General features: G+C 36.9%; 1 protein-coding gene across 4 annotated transcripts in view; it reads left to right on the top strand.

Moving 5' to 3' along the window:
• The window catches only part of PEX5L (peroxisomal biogenesis factor 5 like), a 106104-nt gene that overhangs the window by 68516 nt on the left and 18369 nt on the right, over window positions 1-19219 (top strand). For all 4 annotated transcript variants that reach the window (XM_017810798.1, XM_017810797.1, XM_017810796.1 and 1 more), the window contains 5 exons: window positions 8844-8955; window positions 10633-10842; window positions 11913-12039; window positions 13068-13164; window positions 18081-18176. In XM_017810798.1, the coding sequence (XP_017666287.1) occupies window positions 8844-8955; window positions 10633-10842; window positions 11913-12039; window positions 13068-13164; window positions 18081-18176 (642 nt within the window). The remainder of the gene's footprint in view (window positions 1-8843; window positions 8956-10632; window positions 10843-11912; window positions 12040-13067; window positions 13165-18080; window positions 18177-19219) is intronic.

Raw genomic sequence — 19219 nt, 5'->3', positions numbered from 1 at the left:
TCTATGATTAAATGCTTTGCCAGACTGATTCTAAACAAACAAATCTCATGGTGTCACAAGTGTTATTTGTCCCAGATTCATCACATCTAATTTAGATTACTCATTAGAGTACACAAATTGGAAAGCTACTTGTGGTAGGATCCCTGTAAAGGTAACAGAAAGAAAGACCTGCAAGTGGGGATTCATGTCCCTGACAATGCTGTGGCAAATATACAAATATACTCTGGACTTATATGGAGCAGAAATGGGAGTCCATGAAAAATTCACCAACAGGAAAAAGAAATGCAAAGTATATCTTGAAAGCTATTCCCCGCTTCTGCTTATAACCAAAAAATATAGGAGCTGCCTACTTAGAATTTACAGAACCTACACAGACATTTCTCAAGGCATAGGTTTGATCTCAACCACTTAAAACTTAAAAAGTTAATTTACAGAACACTTAGGGTTTAGAATTTGAGTTGGAATTAAAAAGCTGAAATTACATTATAAGAAACATTCTGAAATTCACCCTCTCCCATGAAAAATGCAGGCTACAGCACACGTCAAAAAAAGAGATGTTTCATGAGTACACCCCAATTAACTCCACCAGATGCTTAAGATTTTTTATAGTCTCTCTTCAAGGTATTAGTTAGCATTCAGAGTAGGAACTATTTTTTTTTTTAAGTGAACTTCATTTGCATGCCATTAGTTGATCGAAGCAGATTTATGTTTGCTCAAGGGCTTATGAATAAAATACTCAAACATTTCCACTGCCTGAAAGCCACTGTTTTGCTATTTGGGGTTTCATGTGCTTTTATTTATTTATTTTGTTTTATTTTATTTTGGTGGTGGTGGTATGTTTTGGGTTGGGTTTGCTTTTCTTTTTTTGCTTGCTTTGTTGTGTTTTTTTGTTTTGTTCTGGGACTTTTTGTAGCTTTGTTTGGGATTTTTAGTCTCTGACAGAAGATTTTCCAAATGCTTCAATTTAATTTTATAAAGGAAACAGAGCAAAAATAGCTAATATTCAGCTCCCAATGTTGTTAGGAGATTTTCTGATGTGCATATCAAGGACTCACTACACGAATTTTATTGCATAATCACAGATTTCCATGTAAAGTTGACTGTCCCATTTGAATTCAAACATGTTTCATTCTAAGATTCTTAGTATTAGACTTGCTCTGACTTCCAACCCACGCCTTAAATGTTTACTAAATAACATTATAACAGAATGGTGGGATGTTACAGGGAATGTAATTAGCTTCCATTCTCTTTTATAGACAACCAGAACTCACTCCATTTTCACTGACTGAAACACATTAATGTAAAAAAAAGGCAAAAATCAAGCTTTTTAATTACTGTCATTATCTAAATTTGGGCTACAATACTACACTGTACATTCCAATTTGTCTTCTGAGAACAGTGGCAATTTCCACACTGATCTTAAGAGAACTAGACCTGAGATGGCATTTTTTAATTTTTTTTTTTAAAGGATTTGTCATAAATTCATGAGCAATATTTTCCATACATCTCAAATCTCTCTCATTGGATTTATTACAAAATTTTCAAGTAGTTTATCTGGAGACACTTCGTAAGTCCTACTGATAACTCTTTTTCATGTACTATTAAAGCAGGGTAAATACATGAAGAGCAAAAAAAATGCACACTTAGCAGTACAAATATTAATTGGTTCTTTACCTCTAAGTTAAATATTGCTCAACACTTATTGCTTTTAGGGCAGTATGCATAATTTCAGCACAAATATTCTCATGAGTACAATAAAATTTCCTTGACAATATGCTTAAAAGTCATAAATTGGCTGCTTGCCTAAAGTAATACAGATTTCTCTGTCACATAAATTAAATACATTTTTGCACAAAATAACAGTTTTAATTTGAAATTACCATGGGAATCGGTGGTGTCATTTTTTTAATACTGTAAAAAAATTAACTATACTTTGTCATACATTGTAAAATGCCTCACTATTCCTTAAGGACAGAAAGACTGGACAATTTTTTTTTTTTTTGTGAATGATATAATATACCAGTTTAATCCTGGTTTTTACATGAAATAACAGGAGTTTTCAGAAACTTGTTGGCTCTTCATTCATGCATACTCTAAGCAAGAATATACTGTCCTGTTAAAGAGTTGAAAACCATATACTACGGTTCTAGAGTCATTGAACTCTGTTTTTACAGTGAAACTGTTCTACTGAATTGCAATTCACAAACAACTTATGAGTTTCAAGCTCTTCAATCTACAAAAAACATTCCAAAGCAGCCACACGCACCATAACAGATCCCTACAGAGAAAGGCCATATAATAACAAGGACTTGTGGCTTGGTTCCTGCACCTGGCCACAGTAACACATCCACAGCCTTGCTGTAGTTATGCTACAGAACTTTATTTGAAAAGAAAAAACACAGAAAGGACAAGAAAAATCTGTGTGATTTTGAAGTTATTACAGCCTACATGCAAAGATAAAGCAAGGGTACGGTTAAAGATGAATTTTTTTTTAATGGAAAATGAAAAAAGGGCATTTTCAACACAATTGAAGATCAGTAGAAATGGCATAAGTTTTACAATAATTAGATTCTGCCAGAATCCGTGCTATATTTGGCGTCTCTAATTCTCCATCTTCACAAAGAACTTGTACCTGCTGCTCAGTTTATATGCTGTCAGTCTTCTTTATTTTCACCTAGAGAATAATGTTAAATAATTTTATAATATTTTGTAAGGAAAGATCAAAGTTGCTCTGAGAGAAGCTCTAAGAGTAGAAATGCACCACCTACAATGTGAGGAAAGCAACACCTCTCTAGTTTCTATCCTCTGCACCTTATTTAAGAGCATTTGAGAACTGTGGGTTCAAAGCCAAGTTTCCTCTTCAGGCAAAGTTCCCACACAAGAAGTAATTTTAGTGAATAATAGAGAAACTAGAATCTATCATGAAGAGTTCCTTGTAGATACTATCACACTTGAGCCTGCCCCCTCAGTATAGGTTTTTCCAGGACTTTCTCAACAGATTACTTTGGATTCTGTATCCTTCCCGTTCTACAAGACTATTCCAAGCTGTGTTTACTCAGCTTCCACGTAAAATATTTTGATCCCTCAGTTAACTAGCAGGCCATTTTAGGAGTACAGACCAGGTACTTCTGTAAGAAATCATTTACTTAAAGGAACACTCTGTAACTTCTTAGTGACTATATTACTTGCAAGGATCTGTAAGCATCTCTGACAATGAGTTAATGTTGTCTTTGACCACTGTTGTAGAGCAGTTCTCCAGTCTAAATAGTGATATGAGGAAGAGGAGAGGCTAAAACACAAGTCACAAGGTAACACCACAAAAACAATGCATAACTAAGTGAGGGAAAATAAATAAGTAAAATCTTCTAACACCCATGAGGGGGAGACACTGTTTTAGAAAACAGCTTCCTTTAACTTCGAAAGTGCATGGAGCGTGCAGGCACTAATGCAACAGATTTACAATAAATCACATTTTTATATGACTAGTAAAGGCCAAACTGTCAGTCACAGTCAAAATATGACAAGAGCAAGTTTCCTCCTCTTCCCCCATGGCTCTGATCCAGCAGGACAGTTAAGCACATGCTTAACCTTGAGCTCTGCAGAGCACACTTAAGTGCTTTGCTGGAACCAGGCCAAAATGCAGGAGCCAGACACAACTCCCATGTCAAGTTTTCTTTAGCCGGACCAGGATGGACAGAGGGAAGGTGATTCTTAATTGAGAGATACTTAGTTTTACCTTGCAACAAAACACCATAATTTGTCAGCACTTAGAAACACAGGTAGGATGTTGCTGTGACACAGGGATCACAGCAAGAGTTGTCAGCCAACGCAACTGCTCTTTATGAGGATGCAACATACACATTATTATTTACTGACTCAGACATCAAGCACAGATTTTAAATATCCACTGGCACATGAATTTAAATATCCAGTGCAATGTCTACAGCAATTGTCTCACAGCTTCTCTGACTTCACACAAACTCTGACATCTGTTTGCACGAAGCCCCTGGGGTGACTGGGCCTGTGTGATTTCAGGTAAGATATTGTCACCTCTGGTTCACAGGCCACTCCACACACTTCCTACTACTTTGCAACAGAGCACTGGTTATCATCTGCTGAGCTAGACTAGTCTTCAGAGAGGCAGCAACACCAGTGCTCCTTGCAAGAGGGTACAAAGAGTTTGTCTCAGTTTTGGAGCTTCCTACGATTCCCACGGGGCCAACGTCAGTTATACCACGTGCCATGGGAATTGATTCTCTGTTCTTGTGTAAACCAAATATTTGGCTCTCACGTCAGTGTCATTGGGGCATAAATTCACACTGACAGAGAAAGAATTAGTATCACCCTGGCACAAGGATGATGCAAAAAGCTGAGTAGTGATCACGCTTACTATACAAGAGTAAATAAACTGCGTGAGGCAGTAATTTTGATTGTGAGGTGTTTATAAACCTACTAGAAAAGGAAGTGAAGAAAAATATAACTCGTGCAATTTGAACTTTTATCATGAGACTAGTGATTTTTTCCAGGAGCTCCCTTTCCTCCCTCTGCAAGCAGAAAACAAGGTCTTCCAGTTCTCATTCTGCCAAGATAACGATACAGGGACTCAGCTGTCAGGCCAGTACTTCCAGTTATGCTCCAGAGAGCAATAACCTCAGTTTCTGGTTGTGGTTCCCATTTATCAGTTTTTAGGAAGAGTCAGGTAGTGGAAACCAGTTGACTTGTTTCCTCTTATCCTAGCAGTAGTTTGGGGCTTTCTAAATTACTGCCACGAGTAATTCAATCAGCCTCAGGTGACAAAGTGGATCCAATACAAAATCCAATCCAACAAACTTGGGTAGCTAAATTTTGGGTGCCTCTTGAACCAGTCCTTCTAAGATAAATTCCATATATAGCCGGGGGAAAGTGAGGTGCCTTTGAGAGCCTCCTGAGGAACAACCTAAATTAGGTAGGCAGAACCTCCCTCTGGAGTTGCTTTTCTAGGCATTTTTCTCTCCCTATTGAATATGGAGGGAATCTTGGCACTTAATTTAAGAGAACTAGTTCACTATGTGCTCAAAACATAGGTGCTAATTAGCTGCCTATGCCTGACTGGAACCCCCCCAGTTTAAAGTTGAAATAATTTATCTTAAACATTAGTGTTATGGTATGCCCTACTAATACTTTAAAAAAAAAAGAAAAGAAACAAATCATCATGCTTTATGCACTGGAAACAGATAAAGACCAGGAATGCAGTAAGAGGGTGTATAAAATGGGATGGAAGGACCACACCTTACAGTTGCTGTTAAATAATCCTTGCTTTGAGTATATTGAAGCATTGCTTTGAATATATTGAAGCAATGTATCAAATATCACCAGATGACACTTTTGACTCTCCCAATATCTCTCCTAAAGCACCCAAAAGCCCCACATATCTGCTTTTAGGGACAAAAAATTCCAGTAGCAGTACTGGGGTGAAAAAACCATCTTTTCCTGTTGTGCTGTTCAACAGCAGAATCAGTCCCAGAAAACTCATTCAGATTTAGGAGGAGTATTTTATACTATGAATGAGTCTCTTCAGATGTATTGATAGTAGAGAACACCACCCTCCACAGATTTTAGAAATCCCTCAGTCAGAGGAGTGTGTGGGCTTCTTCTTTAATTAAAATGAACTTTATAAAGAAAATTTAAATTCTTGGAGACATTATGAGAATTTATGGCTCTCACCGGCTAAATCAGTACTCAGAAACCCACAGTTCTCCAGGCTGAGTCTATACTGCTTGATGTGTGTACAGATATTGTGCACATAAATCCAGTGTGGCAACGTCTGCTCAGCTCCTGTTCCCAGCGCCGCTTCCTCCAGCACCTGGCGACGTTGGGTGACTTTCTTAATTTCACTTTACTTCCCTCATCTGCAACGGAGAGATAATACTTCTCAGCTCTGCAGTGGTGCCAAGCTTGATTCATGAATGTTTTAAAGCATTCTGTGATTTTCACCCGAAAGGTGCTCAAGAACCATAAATTATTAGTTTAATATAGATCATAGTTTTCATCTCGTGAATCTTTTATAGCACTACTCGAAATTCATGCCTGATAAAACTCTAATAACTTGAGCAAAGTTAAACTAGGGATAAATTTGGTACAATATATGAGGCAGCAAAATGAAATTCCAAGTGTGAGACCAAGGGCTTAACAAGTGGCATTGATTACAGAGTAATGTCAGAAACCTACCCCACTGCCCACTTACCTGCACAAAAAATATCAGCTCATGACACTCTAACTTAGTAAGATCTTAATTCATCATTAAATGTCTGCCTCACAACAAAATAGTATTTTTCTAATTTGTTCTATTGCTGTACATACATAGTTTGTGTTTATTGAGATTTAGTAGACATGATTATGTACTTGCTATCTGTTTTGACCCAAATGTTTCAGTTGAAAACAGATTATTTTTCATAGGAATAAGCCCTTTAATAAGACACTCATACAGCTTCTAGTCCTTAGTCGTGGGAGCACAGGACACAGGACTAGGAGGGATCCTCTGGGTCACAGTCCACTTCTCAAAAGCAATCACACCATAAAGAGTTATGTACAAGGCTTGGCAAAAGTCACTTTGTCCCTCTACCCTAAAAAAAATATTGTTCATATAGTTCACTGCTGTGATAGGTTCTTTTAATTCCCAGACCAGATCTATTCATGGTCAGTTTAGAGCTCTTTGTTATCGTTCCAGCCTTTCTCTACAGCTGAAATAACTTTCCTCCTCCAATGTCATCTAACCACTCTCCCTTTATGTATACACGAAGAATACCTATATGCCTGCTCAATCTTCATTTTGTTAGCCTACGCAAGTCAAACTCTTTTAGTCACCTCTAAAATGTGGATTTTATTCTGCTGATCATTTGGGTGGCCCGTGTCTGATGAATTTAGTGTGTTTGTTCACAAAGTCAGAGAGTCAGAGAAGAGGAACCTATTTGTTTTATAACTAAATAAAACTGCTGTAAATGCAGCAGAAAGAAGACACAGGTTAGTAAAAATTAAATCTTGTTTGCTGATGAAGCTGATATTACCACCAATCTTCTTTCAGTTTGTTGGTAGAATTTTATCAAGGGTTTTGAACAATCCACTGCTGGTATCAAACTAATGAATGCCTGTTGCTTAGCGGATCTTCCTCTTACAACCACTGTAATAAAGAAATTTCTAAGGACATGATAACCATCTTTGAAAATAAAAAAAATTATTTATCAAACTTCATACTTCAGTTGGATCTTGGAAAAATTCAGATCTTTATTGATTCTTGTCTCCTTCCCTGCCACAACACTGGTTCTTATTATTATTGCTGGTCTTCCCAGAGTTTATCCTCTTATGTCCACAATGAGTTTTGGGCAATAAATTGCCTTTTCATCTGGTCTTAAGATTTTCTGTTTTTCACTTCTGCAGTGAGTGATCTTGGGTTCTTTCAAGTTAGAACCCCCCATGATTAAGTCACTGGTGAGGTGCATCTGCAGTCTGGGTTTAGCACACGTAGATGTAGAGTTTGGGACAGCATCATTGCCAGATTTCTAAATGAAGTGCCCATATTTGCACGTTGTGCTGCCCACAGTTGGGCAGGCAATCACTCACCTACCTCTCATGGCACTCATGTAAATTGGTATTTCAAGGTCCTGGGCAAATTCATTTGTGCACGTACAGAGTTAGTCAGCATTTACCAGCTTAAATGTTTGATCCATTAAAATAGTGGACTTTTTATTTCAACAGCTCTGATATTTTGTTGCAACTTTGCAATACAGAAATCAAGTACTGAACATTAATGAATCTAAGCTTAGAGGTAATCCTGAGCTCAATGCCAGTAATTAACAAACATGAGGATGTATAAATACCTTTTTTTGCCAGTTTTAGTCCATCCTAAATTTTCAAATTCAAATATATCTAAGAGAAAATTCTGAAAATTCAACAGTGTAAAGAAAGTGAGAAGAGAATAGCAAGAAGGAGAGAGGAGAGGGAAAAATAAATCTGAAAGTGCTCCAGGCAAAAGCAACAGAGGAAAAACATATTTCCACATTATTAAGATACAGTAAATGCAGGACACACCATCAAGGCATCCCTCCAACTCAGCTTAGGTCTTGATCCTCCAGTCAGAGATAAATGGAAAAGAGGAGACTTATTTCTGAGACTTTTACCTTTTTTTCTTTTTAATCCCTAGTACATTAAATAGCTTGTAATGCAGAGATTCCTTTTAGGTAGCAGAAAACCAACGCATCCATGCAGTCAGAACAAAACTGGAAAACTGCTCATAAATAAAAATTGTACTGTGAGTCTTCCCACAGTCAGAGCTCGTGCAGGAAGTTCATACACTCACCAGGCTCCATCCACTGTCATTCACATGTCGTTGTATGGCAGAGAAGTGTTTTCTGTCTCAGCGGGTCATTGTTTAATGGGCTAATGCATATTTGCTGGATGAAATGCTACTGTGGGAGTTCTGTGGGGAAGCATGTTACTGGTGGGAAAAAAAAAAAGGCCACTTCCAAATACTAAAAAAGCCCTGTTTAGTCTCCTGGTGATAGAGAAGGCCAACTTCACCATGGATTTGTATACTTTAGCCCTATAAGCAATAGTATGCAATAACTGCTAAGGAAAAATCATCTTGCTGCTTTATTTTTGTGTGATTTGTAAAACCAGAATGTAATTTTTGCCCCAAAAGAGCAATTGGACTCTTTTTATTTTAAAGCCAGATATATTTGTGCATTATCTAATTACAACACTTTACTCTCACAATCAAAAATAAAGCACGTGATGTTGTGAGATGTGTTTTATTTCTTTAAATTCTTCATGCCAAGAACATTCTGTGACCCAGGGTTCTTTATTGTTAGCTGGTGAATGAGCAACAGGAAAGCAGACCCCTCCTGAGCCCCTCCATTGACGACTTTCTCTGTGAAACTAAACCAGAAGCTGTTGCAAGGCCTGTAACATCGAACACTGCAGGTAAACAACATTCTTCACTATCCCTCAGTAGATAGAAATAATTTAATTTTATCTTATTTAGAGCACATTTTTTCAAGTAGTTTCTTGATTTTTTGCTATTCTCACAAAATCACAAGCTAGTATTAAATTATAATTGCCTGAACTATTCGTAGAAAAAAACTTTGTTCATTACATTTGAGGGCCAATATGATGAGATTCAAACCACATCAGTTCCAGCAGATCTTTGGGGCTGAAATAAAAGCACTTTGTTTAAGTCTCACAAAAGTATGTACTAGTTTGACCAATTCTCAATATTTGTTTTTGCAAAATGTTAACCTATGAGAAAGGCACATTTAGTCTGATTTTAACCAAGCCCATTCCTTACTCTGGAAAGACTTTTTAAAATAAAAACTAGGATAGCAAAGGAAAAGGGAAGAGATATCAAAACAATTTATTCAGGCTGAGTTTGGACACCTTAATAGTGAAAGAATCTAATACATTTCTCAGCTCCATTGTGTTCAATGAGATAGCAGAGAAGAGAAAAAGTAAGAGTGAATTCTGAAAGCCTTTTGAATGATACGAAATTCTACTTGATGTATATTGTCCTTTGGAGGTATTTTTAGAAATTGGTCCCTTCCCACTCAGTATTTGTGCAAAGGTAATCGATGCAGGTGAGCAGATCAGCAGAGATTCAATAAAATCAGCGTAACACCACTGTATTCTCTTGCTATCTCTTAAAATGACTCTGCTTGTTAGAAGCCATTTAATTAAAATCTATAGACATGTAAATTATTAAACGAATAATTGACAGCTGGGTGATTATCTTCACTTGTAATTAATACGTGTCTAAAGCAGTATGCAAGTTCTAATAACAAAAACTGGAACACTAAGTTAAATAGCAATTGGAAATAATATTTTTTCCTTTTATATCTAGCTAAAGACATTACAGGGGTGAATACAACTATTTTGGGTTGTTTAAGAATGGTGTTTGTTGTAAAAAAGTATCTATATATTGTATAGCTGCCTAGAGTATCTACCAGATTGAGGGTTGGGAGGGGGGGAGTGTTAGATTTATGTAATAGCAAAATAAAAATTTCTTATTCTATGAAGATTGATGAAATTCAGTCATTTGCCAAGAACACAGATAAAGCACTGCAAGAGATAATACAAACTGATTTGTCAAAAAACACCTGTCCTGTAAAACAATGATAAAAAGACACTTTCCATATATTTTACATGCTAAGGAATTTTAAATGTAATTCTTTAAGCAACTTTTAAATTAAGAACCCAGGAAGATATCTACTCCTGCATTTTCCAAAATGGCATGTGGCACAACAGCAATGCCCTAAGCAGCTGTTACCAGTACTTGATAAATCATAAATCAAAACAAATGTTATCTCAAAGCTCAATTGTACAGGGAACCCTCACAACAGAGGAAAATCTGTGAAGGCCGCAGCCTTAAGACTTTGGATGTCTTTAAGATTTTCAGATGAGAAGCCTTTTATGCAAATCCATTAAACTGCATCTGAAATTCCCAGCCATATTTTAATGTGCTGGTCATCACCTTTAGCCAGGAAACACACACTTACTCTAGTAAAACGCAAACATGTCAGAAATGTTTTTCCCAATTTAAACAAATCTTTAAAAGCAATCTTTTTGAATTAAAACAACATTAAATTTTAACATTTTGTCTCTAAGTATTATCAACAGGTCTGGATCTCTTGGATCTTAGTGAACCTGTCTTACAAACCCAAAACAAAGCAAAGAAATCAGAGAATCCATCAAGAAGTGAAGGCTTAAAAGCTTCAACTCACAGAAAGAAGACAGACAATCCTGACCTTATCAGTGTGGATTCTGAGCAGAAAGTCCAGGCTGCCAGAGTTGCAGACAAGTCTTCACTAGATTTTGGTAAGAGTGTAGCTATTTTATTAGTGCTCCTTAGCCTTCCTTAGCACAGGTTTCTCCTGACTATTATCACAAAATAATGAGCAACACCAGATTTTTTTTGTTGCACCACGTTTTAGCAGAGTGTGTAACCTTTGCTACACTTTATAAACTAATTGAAGCACTTTAAACTTGAAACAGTTTCAAGTTTACATTTTACATTTTGCTATTATATGTTTTAAATTTCACCAAGTATGCTAATAAAGCTTTGAAAGGTTTCTATGAATAAAAGAATTTAGTCAGGGTGAGTCAAATGGTGGAAAATTCTATAGGGGTATGATGAGAAATTGGGAAAGGACAAAAATGAGAGGAAGCCCATACATACATAGATGTCCTTTTCAGAACTGCAGATGTCAGAAATACATAATACATTTGTAAATACTACTCTATCTATGCATACAAGGGAAAAAATTCCATTCTTGACAAGAGAGATATATTTATACAGCTTGAAAAAAAATCCCCAAAACAACTCAATATCCTGCCAAGCCTGATCTATCGACAAGCTTTGGAAAAGGTGAATTTAATTTAGTTCCGTCCAAACTAAATTACTTGCACTGCAACTGAGAATTTGCAAGGTAAATGTAATTTATACCGAGGCAGCAAACTTTCCATTCATCAGCACAGAAATTCTTTTAGAGACTTTTTCTTCAAACAGGAACATCTGATTTTTGCACAGTGAGTCTGACACATGACTGAATAATATCGGTTGCCTACATTTTTAAATGGTAGTCTCTAAAAAAGGTTTTATTTTTACAACTAAACTAAATTACATACAAATCACTGATTTTAAATCAAGAGTTACACTGACATTCTGACCATGAATGCTAATAGATTTTGAAGAAATGTTGTGAATTTCCAAATATTTTCACAGCATATCAAATAGAAAGGTGCAAAACATTTCTGTATATTGGACTTTAACTAAAGTATAGTCTTTGGTGGCACCATTTTCTCTATAATGTACATTTAGCAGACGAGATAAAATTTTCTGTTGTAGTTTCTTTAATAGATTCATATTTTCTTTTCTTATTTTCCAGTTGATATTCATCATCCAGAGAAATGGGATGATGTCAGTTTTCATGGAGACAGGAGTAGCAAGGTCCACCCTTCTGCAGAGCGAATATCATCATCATCATCTAGAGCTCCATCAAAGGAGATTTTATGGTACAGCTTTTTGCTTTCCTTACAAAAATATTTCCATTCCAGCTTTCTTAATTCACAGAAATGCCTTCTTGATGACAAGTCATATCATTAAACCTGTTATGATTACACTAAATGTGCTCAGGCACACATTTTGGACAATGCATCATAAGGAAGTACACACTAAAATGATATTTTGCCAGCAATTTTTAGTGTTGTGAAAAGCAGCAGGTGCAATGACTAAATAAATGGTGGTTAGAATTCTACAGAGACATGCAATGATCCAAATCCAGCTACAAACGTGAGTAAAATGAATAAACCAGGATACTTGGCAGTGCAGTGATCTGACACTCACTGGATATCCACTGAATTTTGGCTTTGCTACCTCAAGGACACAACTGGAAGAGGTAAGATAAAATATCCAAACCAAGAGCTACCCCTTTCACGCAGTTAACTAAACTTGAGGGGTTGCAAATGAGGGAAGAATTGGACTTTGCCTTTGGGAACAGTTAATGCAGATTAATTCTGCTGCCTTCCTGATGTGTAAGTAACACTCATTCTCCACATTATGCATGGCCATAATCAGCATTTTCATGCACTAGAAGAAGGTTTCTGACCAAATGATGCTTATCCTGTATTTTAACCTGCCCTTTTTCTGGGCATTTCATTAACTTAGAGCTTGACACAAGTTTTGCTCGGTTGACTTGATTTTGGTCTACAGGGTTTCATTTTCTAGGAAGAAAGAATATTAGGATACTGTGGCATGAAAATGCACATATGCCAAGGTGAATTCCTGCATAGTGCTGGTTGATTCTTAGACATTGACTGCAGGTACAGTCTTGTGTCATTGCCTAACCTCGTTTTGCCTGGATATGAAATAGAAGTGTATGAGTGAGAACACTGAGAAGGGTCCATGTACTTTTGATAACTGCCTTTTGATAATTCAGTTAAAATAAATACCCTAATTAATTGGTGTGTGTTTATGAACCCGAAAGATGTAAAGCAGCGTGTCTTACTGTTCGGTGATGAGTGTGTAAATGCACTGTTTCTAGGTCCACAGAAAACAGATCACAGTCTGAGCTGACTAATGTCAAGAGTGCCTTGGACTCTGATTCTACATCAGAATTAGAACTTGCACCTGCAATACAGGTAAGGAGATTTGACAATAAAAAGGGAAGGAAAAATTGTCCCACTAACCATTCACATTCTGGGACAACTATTTAAGGGATGTTTTCAGGATCATCAGAGAAAAATATTTATACCTCTGAATCTTCACACCTCTTTGAAATTAATGTTGTGAAAATACCTTACATATGTCAGCACCTCAACCATGCAGAGTTTAATACTGCAGTGAACTGTGACCCTCCTGTACAAAGACAAAAACTTCAAACAATTTACAACATCATCTTTTTTCTCTTCAACCAGTTCTGAAAATTCAGACTTCTAATGGTTCCCTCTCCCTGCAACATATCTGTTCTCAAGGTCTCTTGATCAAGCAAGAATCCCCAGAATTGGAAAATGTTTGAGGAAATCATTAGACCAATGTTCATTATTAGTTTCTCTCCACAGGTGGGAGAGCAGTGTGGTCAAAGGACTTTTTCCTGCAGGAAAAGTAACTCTAGTACAGAGGGTTCTGGGCAGAAGGTTTGTAGATTTGCCCAATTCCACTGTCACAGTATATTGGACAGGACCCTGTGGCAATTATTACTTAGAGCTGTAAGCAATTATTGCGTAGAGTTGTATATTTTTTGGTATGTATGTATGCACAAACAGGTACAAACATAGATTTAGATCTGCATTCACGTAGATCAGGTTGCTTACACACCTTCTTTCCTGCTTCTGATTTTTTAACTGAGGGATTTCTGCCATTGCCACTGGCCAGGGTAAGAGAGAGTTGTTTGGTGGATTAGCTTTTAGTTGAAAATAATTGTCTTCCCTTCCACAGCTATTTTTAGGCCTGGACTTCAAAAACTTTCTGTCAGATGGAAAATCTGGAAATTAATGGAAAATAATAGCCTCATTTGAAAATGGAAAAATGAGACATTAAAATGCTAAATGTGTTTTCTTAAATTATGCACCATTTTTTTGAAGAAAATAGAAATAGAACCAAGTTATCAGATCCATTGCTGTGTTTTTGTTAGGAAAAAAGCCTACTTCCCTGCCATCTCTACATTACGAGCAAGAGGGTTTTTTTCCCTCTGGAAAGTCTCACTGTAGTTGTAATGTATGATATCTTTTCTTTCTCTGCAATAGATTTATACTTCCTATTAATGGAAAAGATCTATTGCACAATATCATCCACTCGAAATGAATGATGTGTTCTCACATAGTTTGTCTATCTTATCTTGAAGTACCTCTGACCCGTTTTTAGGAGGCTGTTCCTCAGCCTAATAGATCTAAATTCCAGAATATTTGTGCTCAACCAAGATGTGTGTAAATCAAGTAGACTGTCACAGAATTAAAATACCATGGCTCTCTGTAAAAGCAGTTGCAAATTTAGTATATAACATCTCTACTTTCTGTGGTCTATTTCCTGTTTATCTTCCACTAGAATAACTGCAGAAGCAAAAATCCACATTTCTCATTCAGTCTAAGTTCAGTCAGTTGAGGCTCCATACTGCTTTGTGAAATGACTGATATTTCAAAATAAAAAAACCCATGAAGCTGAATAAACCAGCTTGAAAAAGAAGCAGAGAAAAAAAATTCTTATCTGTTGTTTTGGTATATTTCATGTTTTGATTTTTTTGTTATATTTTGTCATAACCTGCTTTTTTTTTCAAACTTATGATCCATTCAAGTAATGAAATGCTGAACTGGTAATTATTGGCGCAGAAAAATGACCTAAAGTGAGGTTGAGTTCTTATCCTGGGTAGCTTACTCAGAAATATAGTGGGTTTGTTCACTGCCAGCTTCATCCTGCTTATACTTGGACTGCCAGAGTTGTCAGTTCCCAGCAAACAGGCTCATTGATCTTGACCGAGTTCTTACCGTGCTTGTAAAAGAAATCACGTTACAGCTTTTATCAAAGCATATGTTTTCCATACTTTGTCCTCTATAGGTTTTATCTATCTCATTTAAAGGTAACCTTTGCATATGCAACACATTCTGCCATAGCCTAAATATTCCATCTTGTCAAACTTGCTGCAGTTTTCCATCAGCAGTTTCCCAGGCAATCACCTCATCACTCATCTTTGACATGTTAGATTTAGTTCCTCAAAGTGAAATGCTAAGTAACTAGGTCATATTTTCATTAAAATTATGCAATCTTCTTAACAAAATCCTGTGTTTACCAGAACTTGTATCAATACAAAATCCAAAAGACAAGCTTTGAACTACTAAGGGAGAAATGTGTTTGAAGGCTGGAATATGCTCTCATGGTGGCTCTCACTGGATGTGGCTGTCTTGCTTCTCAGCATTTTTGCACATCATACTTTACCTATTATTAACTCTTAAACAGCATTGGAACTGTTCTTTTTTTTCTCTGCCATTCTGGAAAGTTCCTTGTTATGCTTTTATTAGTACTGAGATATCCTACAGTGTTTGGGGCTTTTTTGAAGGCTTATTTTTCATCTTATAATTACAAACTGCAGAGGGAGATAATATGTTCCATTGTCTGTACATTAAGTTTGCTCATGTTGTAGCTCTTTAAATGCTCCCCTGGGCATTATAGATATTTTATTGCTCACCTATAATACACAAACAAATGTAATTCTTTGATCAGATTACAGGTCAAGTTGATAAATGTTGCTGTGTGATATTCTGCAAGACGTTTGAATTAACACACCGTATTCTGATTTTAAAATTGGCACCATACAGTAAGAATTGAGAAGGCATTAAACAGATTAAGACTGGCTAACATTAGATCTCAAGAGCAGTAGTTACGTACTAGGAAATGTAACCACGTGGGGATTCGTCTGTGATTCCAAGGAGCAACTGTGATTTTCAGAATTATTGATCTGAAAATAAATACGGAAGCCACTTCTGAGCAAATTTCTTTATGATACAGCAGTGGAATGAAAAAAATGTAAAAAATGAGCTGGTGACAAAGACATCTGTATAAATATGTATTCCAATACATTTCAGAGCCATAATGCAGGCCCTACTTGCAATACTATGCTGGAAGGCAGTTTGAAAAGAATCAATGGCTCAGAATGTATCAGAATGTCAGCATGAGGGCTCCCTGTGTGGCACTGGAGTAACAGAAATGTGTAGAAGGGAAACAGGAGATCACCTTATTTCAGTATAGAGAAACAACAAGACAGGTACTAGAATATAGGGTTCATTTTGGTTGTCTGTATGGCTCTGAAAAATAAAGAGGGAGTGTAAAAGCAACCTCAAAAAAGGTTGAAATCTGAAAAAGATGTTTCATAATCAGATCATTTAATATTGCAATGTCTTTATATTATTCAATGTCCTTTTATCATTAAAAACTTATTAAAATCATCAGTATCTTTCTACAGAGAAAATAAGGCGTACTAACATGTGTTTTAAACTACTGGAGAAAAATAAGAAGTGGTAGTTGAAAATATCATTAAGGTCTCTTGATAACTTTAAATTAAATATGAGCACCTTCCTCAAGGACATGAATTCCAGACAACCTCAGTTTATTCTCTGTAGAACATAAGTTTGATCCTGTGGATGTTGAGTGACAAATACCATAATGTGATATGTAAAGAAATGAATGATTTGAACCAGTTCTCTCTTCTGCACAAATTCTATTAAGCAGTAAAACAACTGGTTTGTGTGTAGGACTGGGTTTTGGTATGTTTTCAGTAACAACCTGAAATCTCTTCCTGGCCTCAGCAAGGGAAAAAAATAGTTTGCAAACCACATGGACCAGAGGCAGTAGATGTGAAAGCAGAAACAGATCCTCAGTGTGGACTCTCGGTGCTTCCTGTCACAGCAAAGTCCAGAAGCCCACACAGAATAACACTCACAGTGCCCGCCACCAGCCTGTGCTTCTCACAGAATTTGTGCTGTACTGTTGTTTTCTTCCCCTCTGTGTATCATCCACCCAGTGTACAACTCACTCATCAATCTCTGCCTGAGAGACCAACGGCTCGGGAACAGTACAGAAACCTTAGGGCTAGATTGACAGATGAGTGCCATTTTCTGGGTAAAAAAACATGTGTACGACCACAGACACAACACGTGTGAGAACCCAGGAGTGTGTTGGACGTTTCATCCCAGCAGTGCACACACCAGCATTTGCAGATACAGCCCAATGAGCCTGATGTGAGCAAAATTAGTCTTTTAGCAGTGTGGCTCATTGAAATTGAATATTACAAGTACAGTCATCAGAAATATAATCACATAAATTAATGCAGTTGGGACCACGGGCAGGCAAGTGGCTAATGAGTTTAACCTCTTGACAAACACGAGGGAAGGGATTAGCAGCCAGAGCTCTATTTAGCAAGATTAGGCCACTTTGTGCCTTTCTATGCCATCCCTAAACATTGTTTGGTTTTGTACAGTGCCTTTTGTTTAAAAAAAAAATAAAATAATAAAATTGCTTTTAATAAAAGAACAGGGAAAAACTCTTTGTGTGCCTCCAATGGGATTGACCAATAGTAAGGCACAGGAGAGCTGCTGATTGTGAAAAGGATTTGTTCCTCCAGTGAAATCCATGGCAAACCTGGCTCTCCAATGTGATCCTGAAAGAAAACCTGAAAGAAAACTACAAAATGTACAGGGGAAATGAGATGTTTTCTTCCTGGAGAGTAGACAGTTGTAATGCAGGAGAAGGAACAATGAAGATAAAAGTCCTATATAAAATATTCAGCTCTTTCCTTTTTTAGTCCAGCTCTTGCACTGCCTTTTCTTGGATGTCTCTTTATCTTTCAGGCCCCGAGTGAAAAGAAAAATCTGGAAAAGACAGATTACTCTGCTTCCCATCAGGAGTGATATTAGCTATGGTGTGAGAAAATTCAGAGGAATTCATGTAGGGAAACAACTAATTTTCCCCAAAAGAAAGGCCATTTGGGGCTCTGGACAATTGAGGAAATAACTCAGAAATGTGGCAGAGAGTCTATCATCCTTTTCTGATTTATTCTTTTATTTTTTAGGCACGATCAACTAGGGAGCAGCGTTGGGGAGCACCTCTTCTCTCCAGAAATCACTCCTTGGAAGAGGAATTTGAAAGAGCAAAGGCAGCTGTTGAGGTATTATTTCATTTACTGTTCCGTTTTCAGCTAATGTTCTATAGATTTCTTGTTTATCTTGCAGCACAAGCATAGGAGAAAGTTGGAATTGGATTGGATTATTTAAAGCAGCAAAAAGACACAAATCCTGGAGTTTCTAATTTAAAATAGCATTTTATCTCATTTAAAAGAAAAAAACCCAAACAACAAATAAACAAACACCAACCCTTAGCTATAAATTGAAATTAGACAGAACCAACTTTTCAAGCTCGATTTTTATTGCTGTAGCAAGTGGTTAAAGAAAAATGCCCCATAAATGTAAGTACGTCCAAACTGAAAGTAAAAGAGGGAAATATTTTTCCCCAGCAACTGAACGTGTGCACTCAGCTATTTAAGCTCAGACACAAACCAATTCTCTCCAGGGGAGCCTGCATTCAGAATCCCTGATAAACAGCACAATTACCTGCTGTAATGCAGACTGCACATGTAGCAGTAACCATGCACCATTTTCACATTTTTACAACAAGTGGCAGAGCATTAAGCACAGGAATATTCTCATTTCCTGGAGAATCAATTTGGTTTGAAAAAGTGAAGCTATTTGGATAGTTCTCCTAGTGCACTTTCATGGTTTTTTCACTAACTACATTTCCAACATCTGAAACATCTCTCGAGTGTTCTCCTATACCACTAATCCCAACTGAAATCCTGATCCTGACTAGAGACAAGGTGGAATACAGGTTTTTTTAAAAGAACTCAACAAAAAATTAGATATAAGCACCGACCTGGAGGATCATCTGGAGCATTGATTCATAAATATCGTGGGTTCCATTGGTAACCCTGCAAAATCCCGTCACCACAAAAAGCCAAGACAGCTGCCTTCCACTGAGGACAGAATTTCAGGCTAAGTTATGTAACAGCCACTGAAATGAATTTTTAGGGTGGAAAGGATGAAGCTGTGAAACCGATTCCTCAAAACTCGTTATTTTTAGCATGGACTGAAGTCTCATTAGTCTCCAAACCATCTAGAACACTTTAGGGTTATTTGAGTTTCAATTTAAATTTGA

Source organism: Lepidothrix coronata, unplaced genomic scaffold (genome assembly GCF_001604755.1).
Source record: "Lepidothrix coronata isolate B3197 unplaced genomic scaffold, Lepidothrix_coronata-1.0 Scaffold29, whole genome shotgun sequence".
NCBI lineage: Eukaryota > Metazoa > Chordata > Aves > Passeriformes > Pipridae > Lepidothrix > Lepidothrix coronata.
This window is presented reverse-complemented; position numbering and strand designations above follow the sequence as displayed.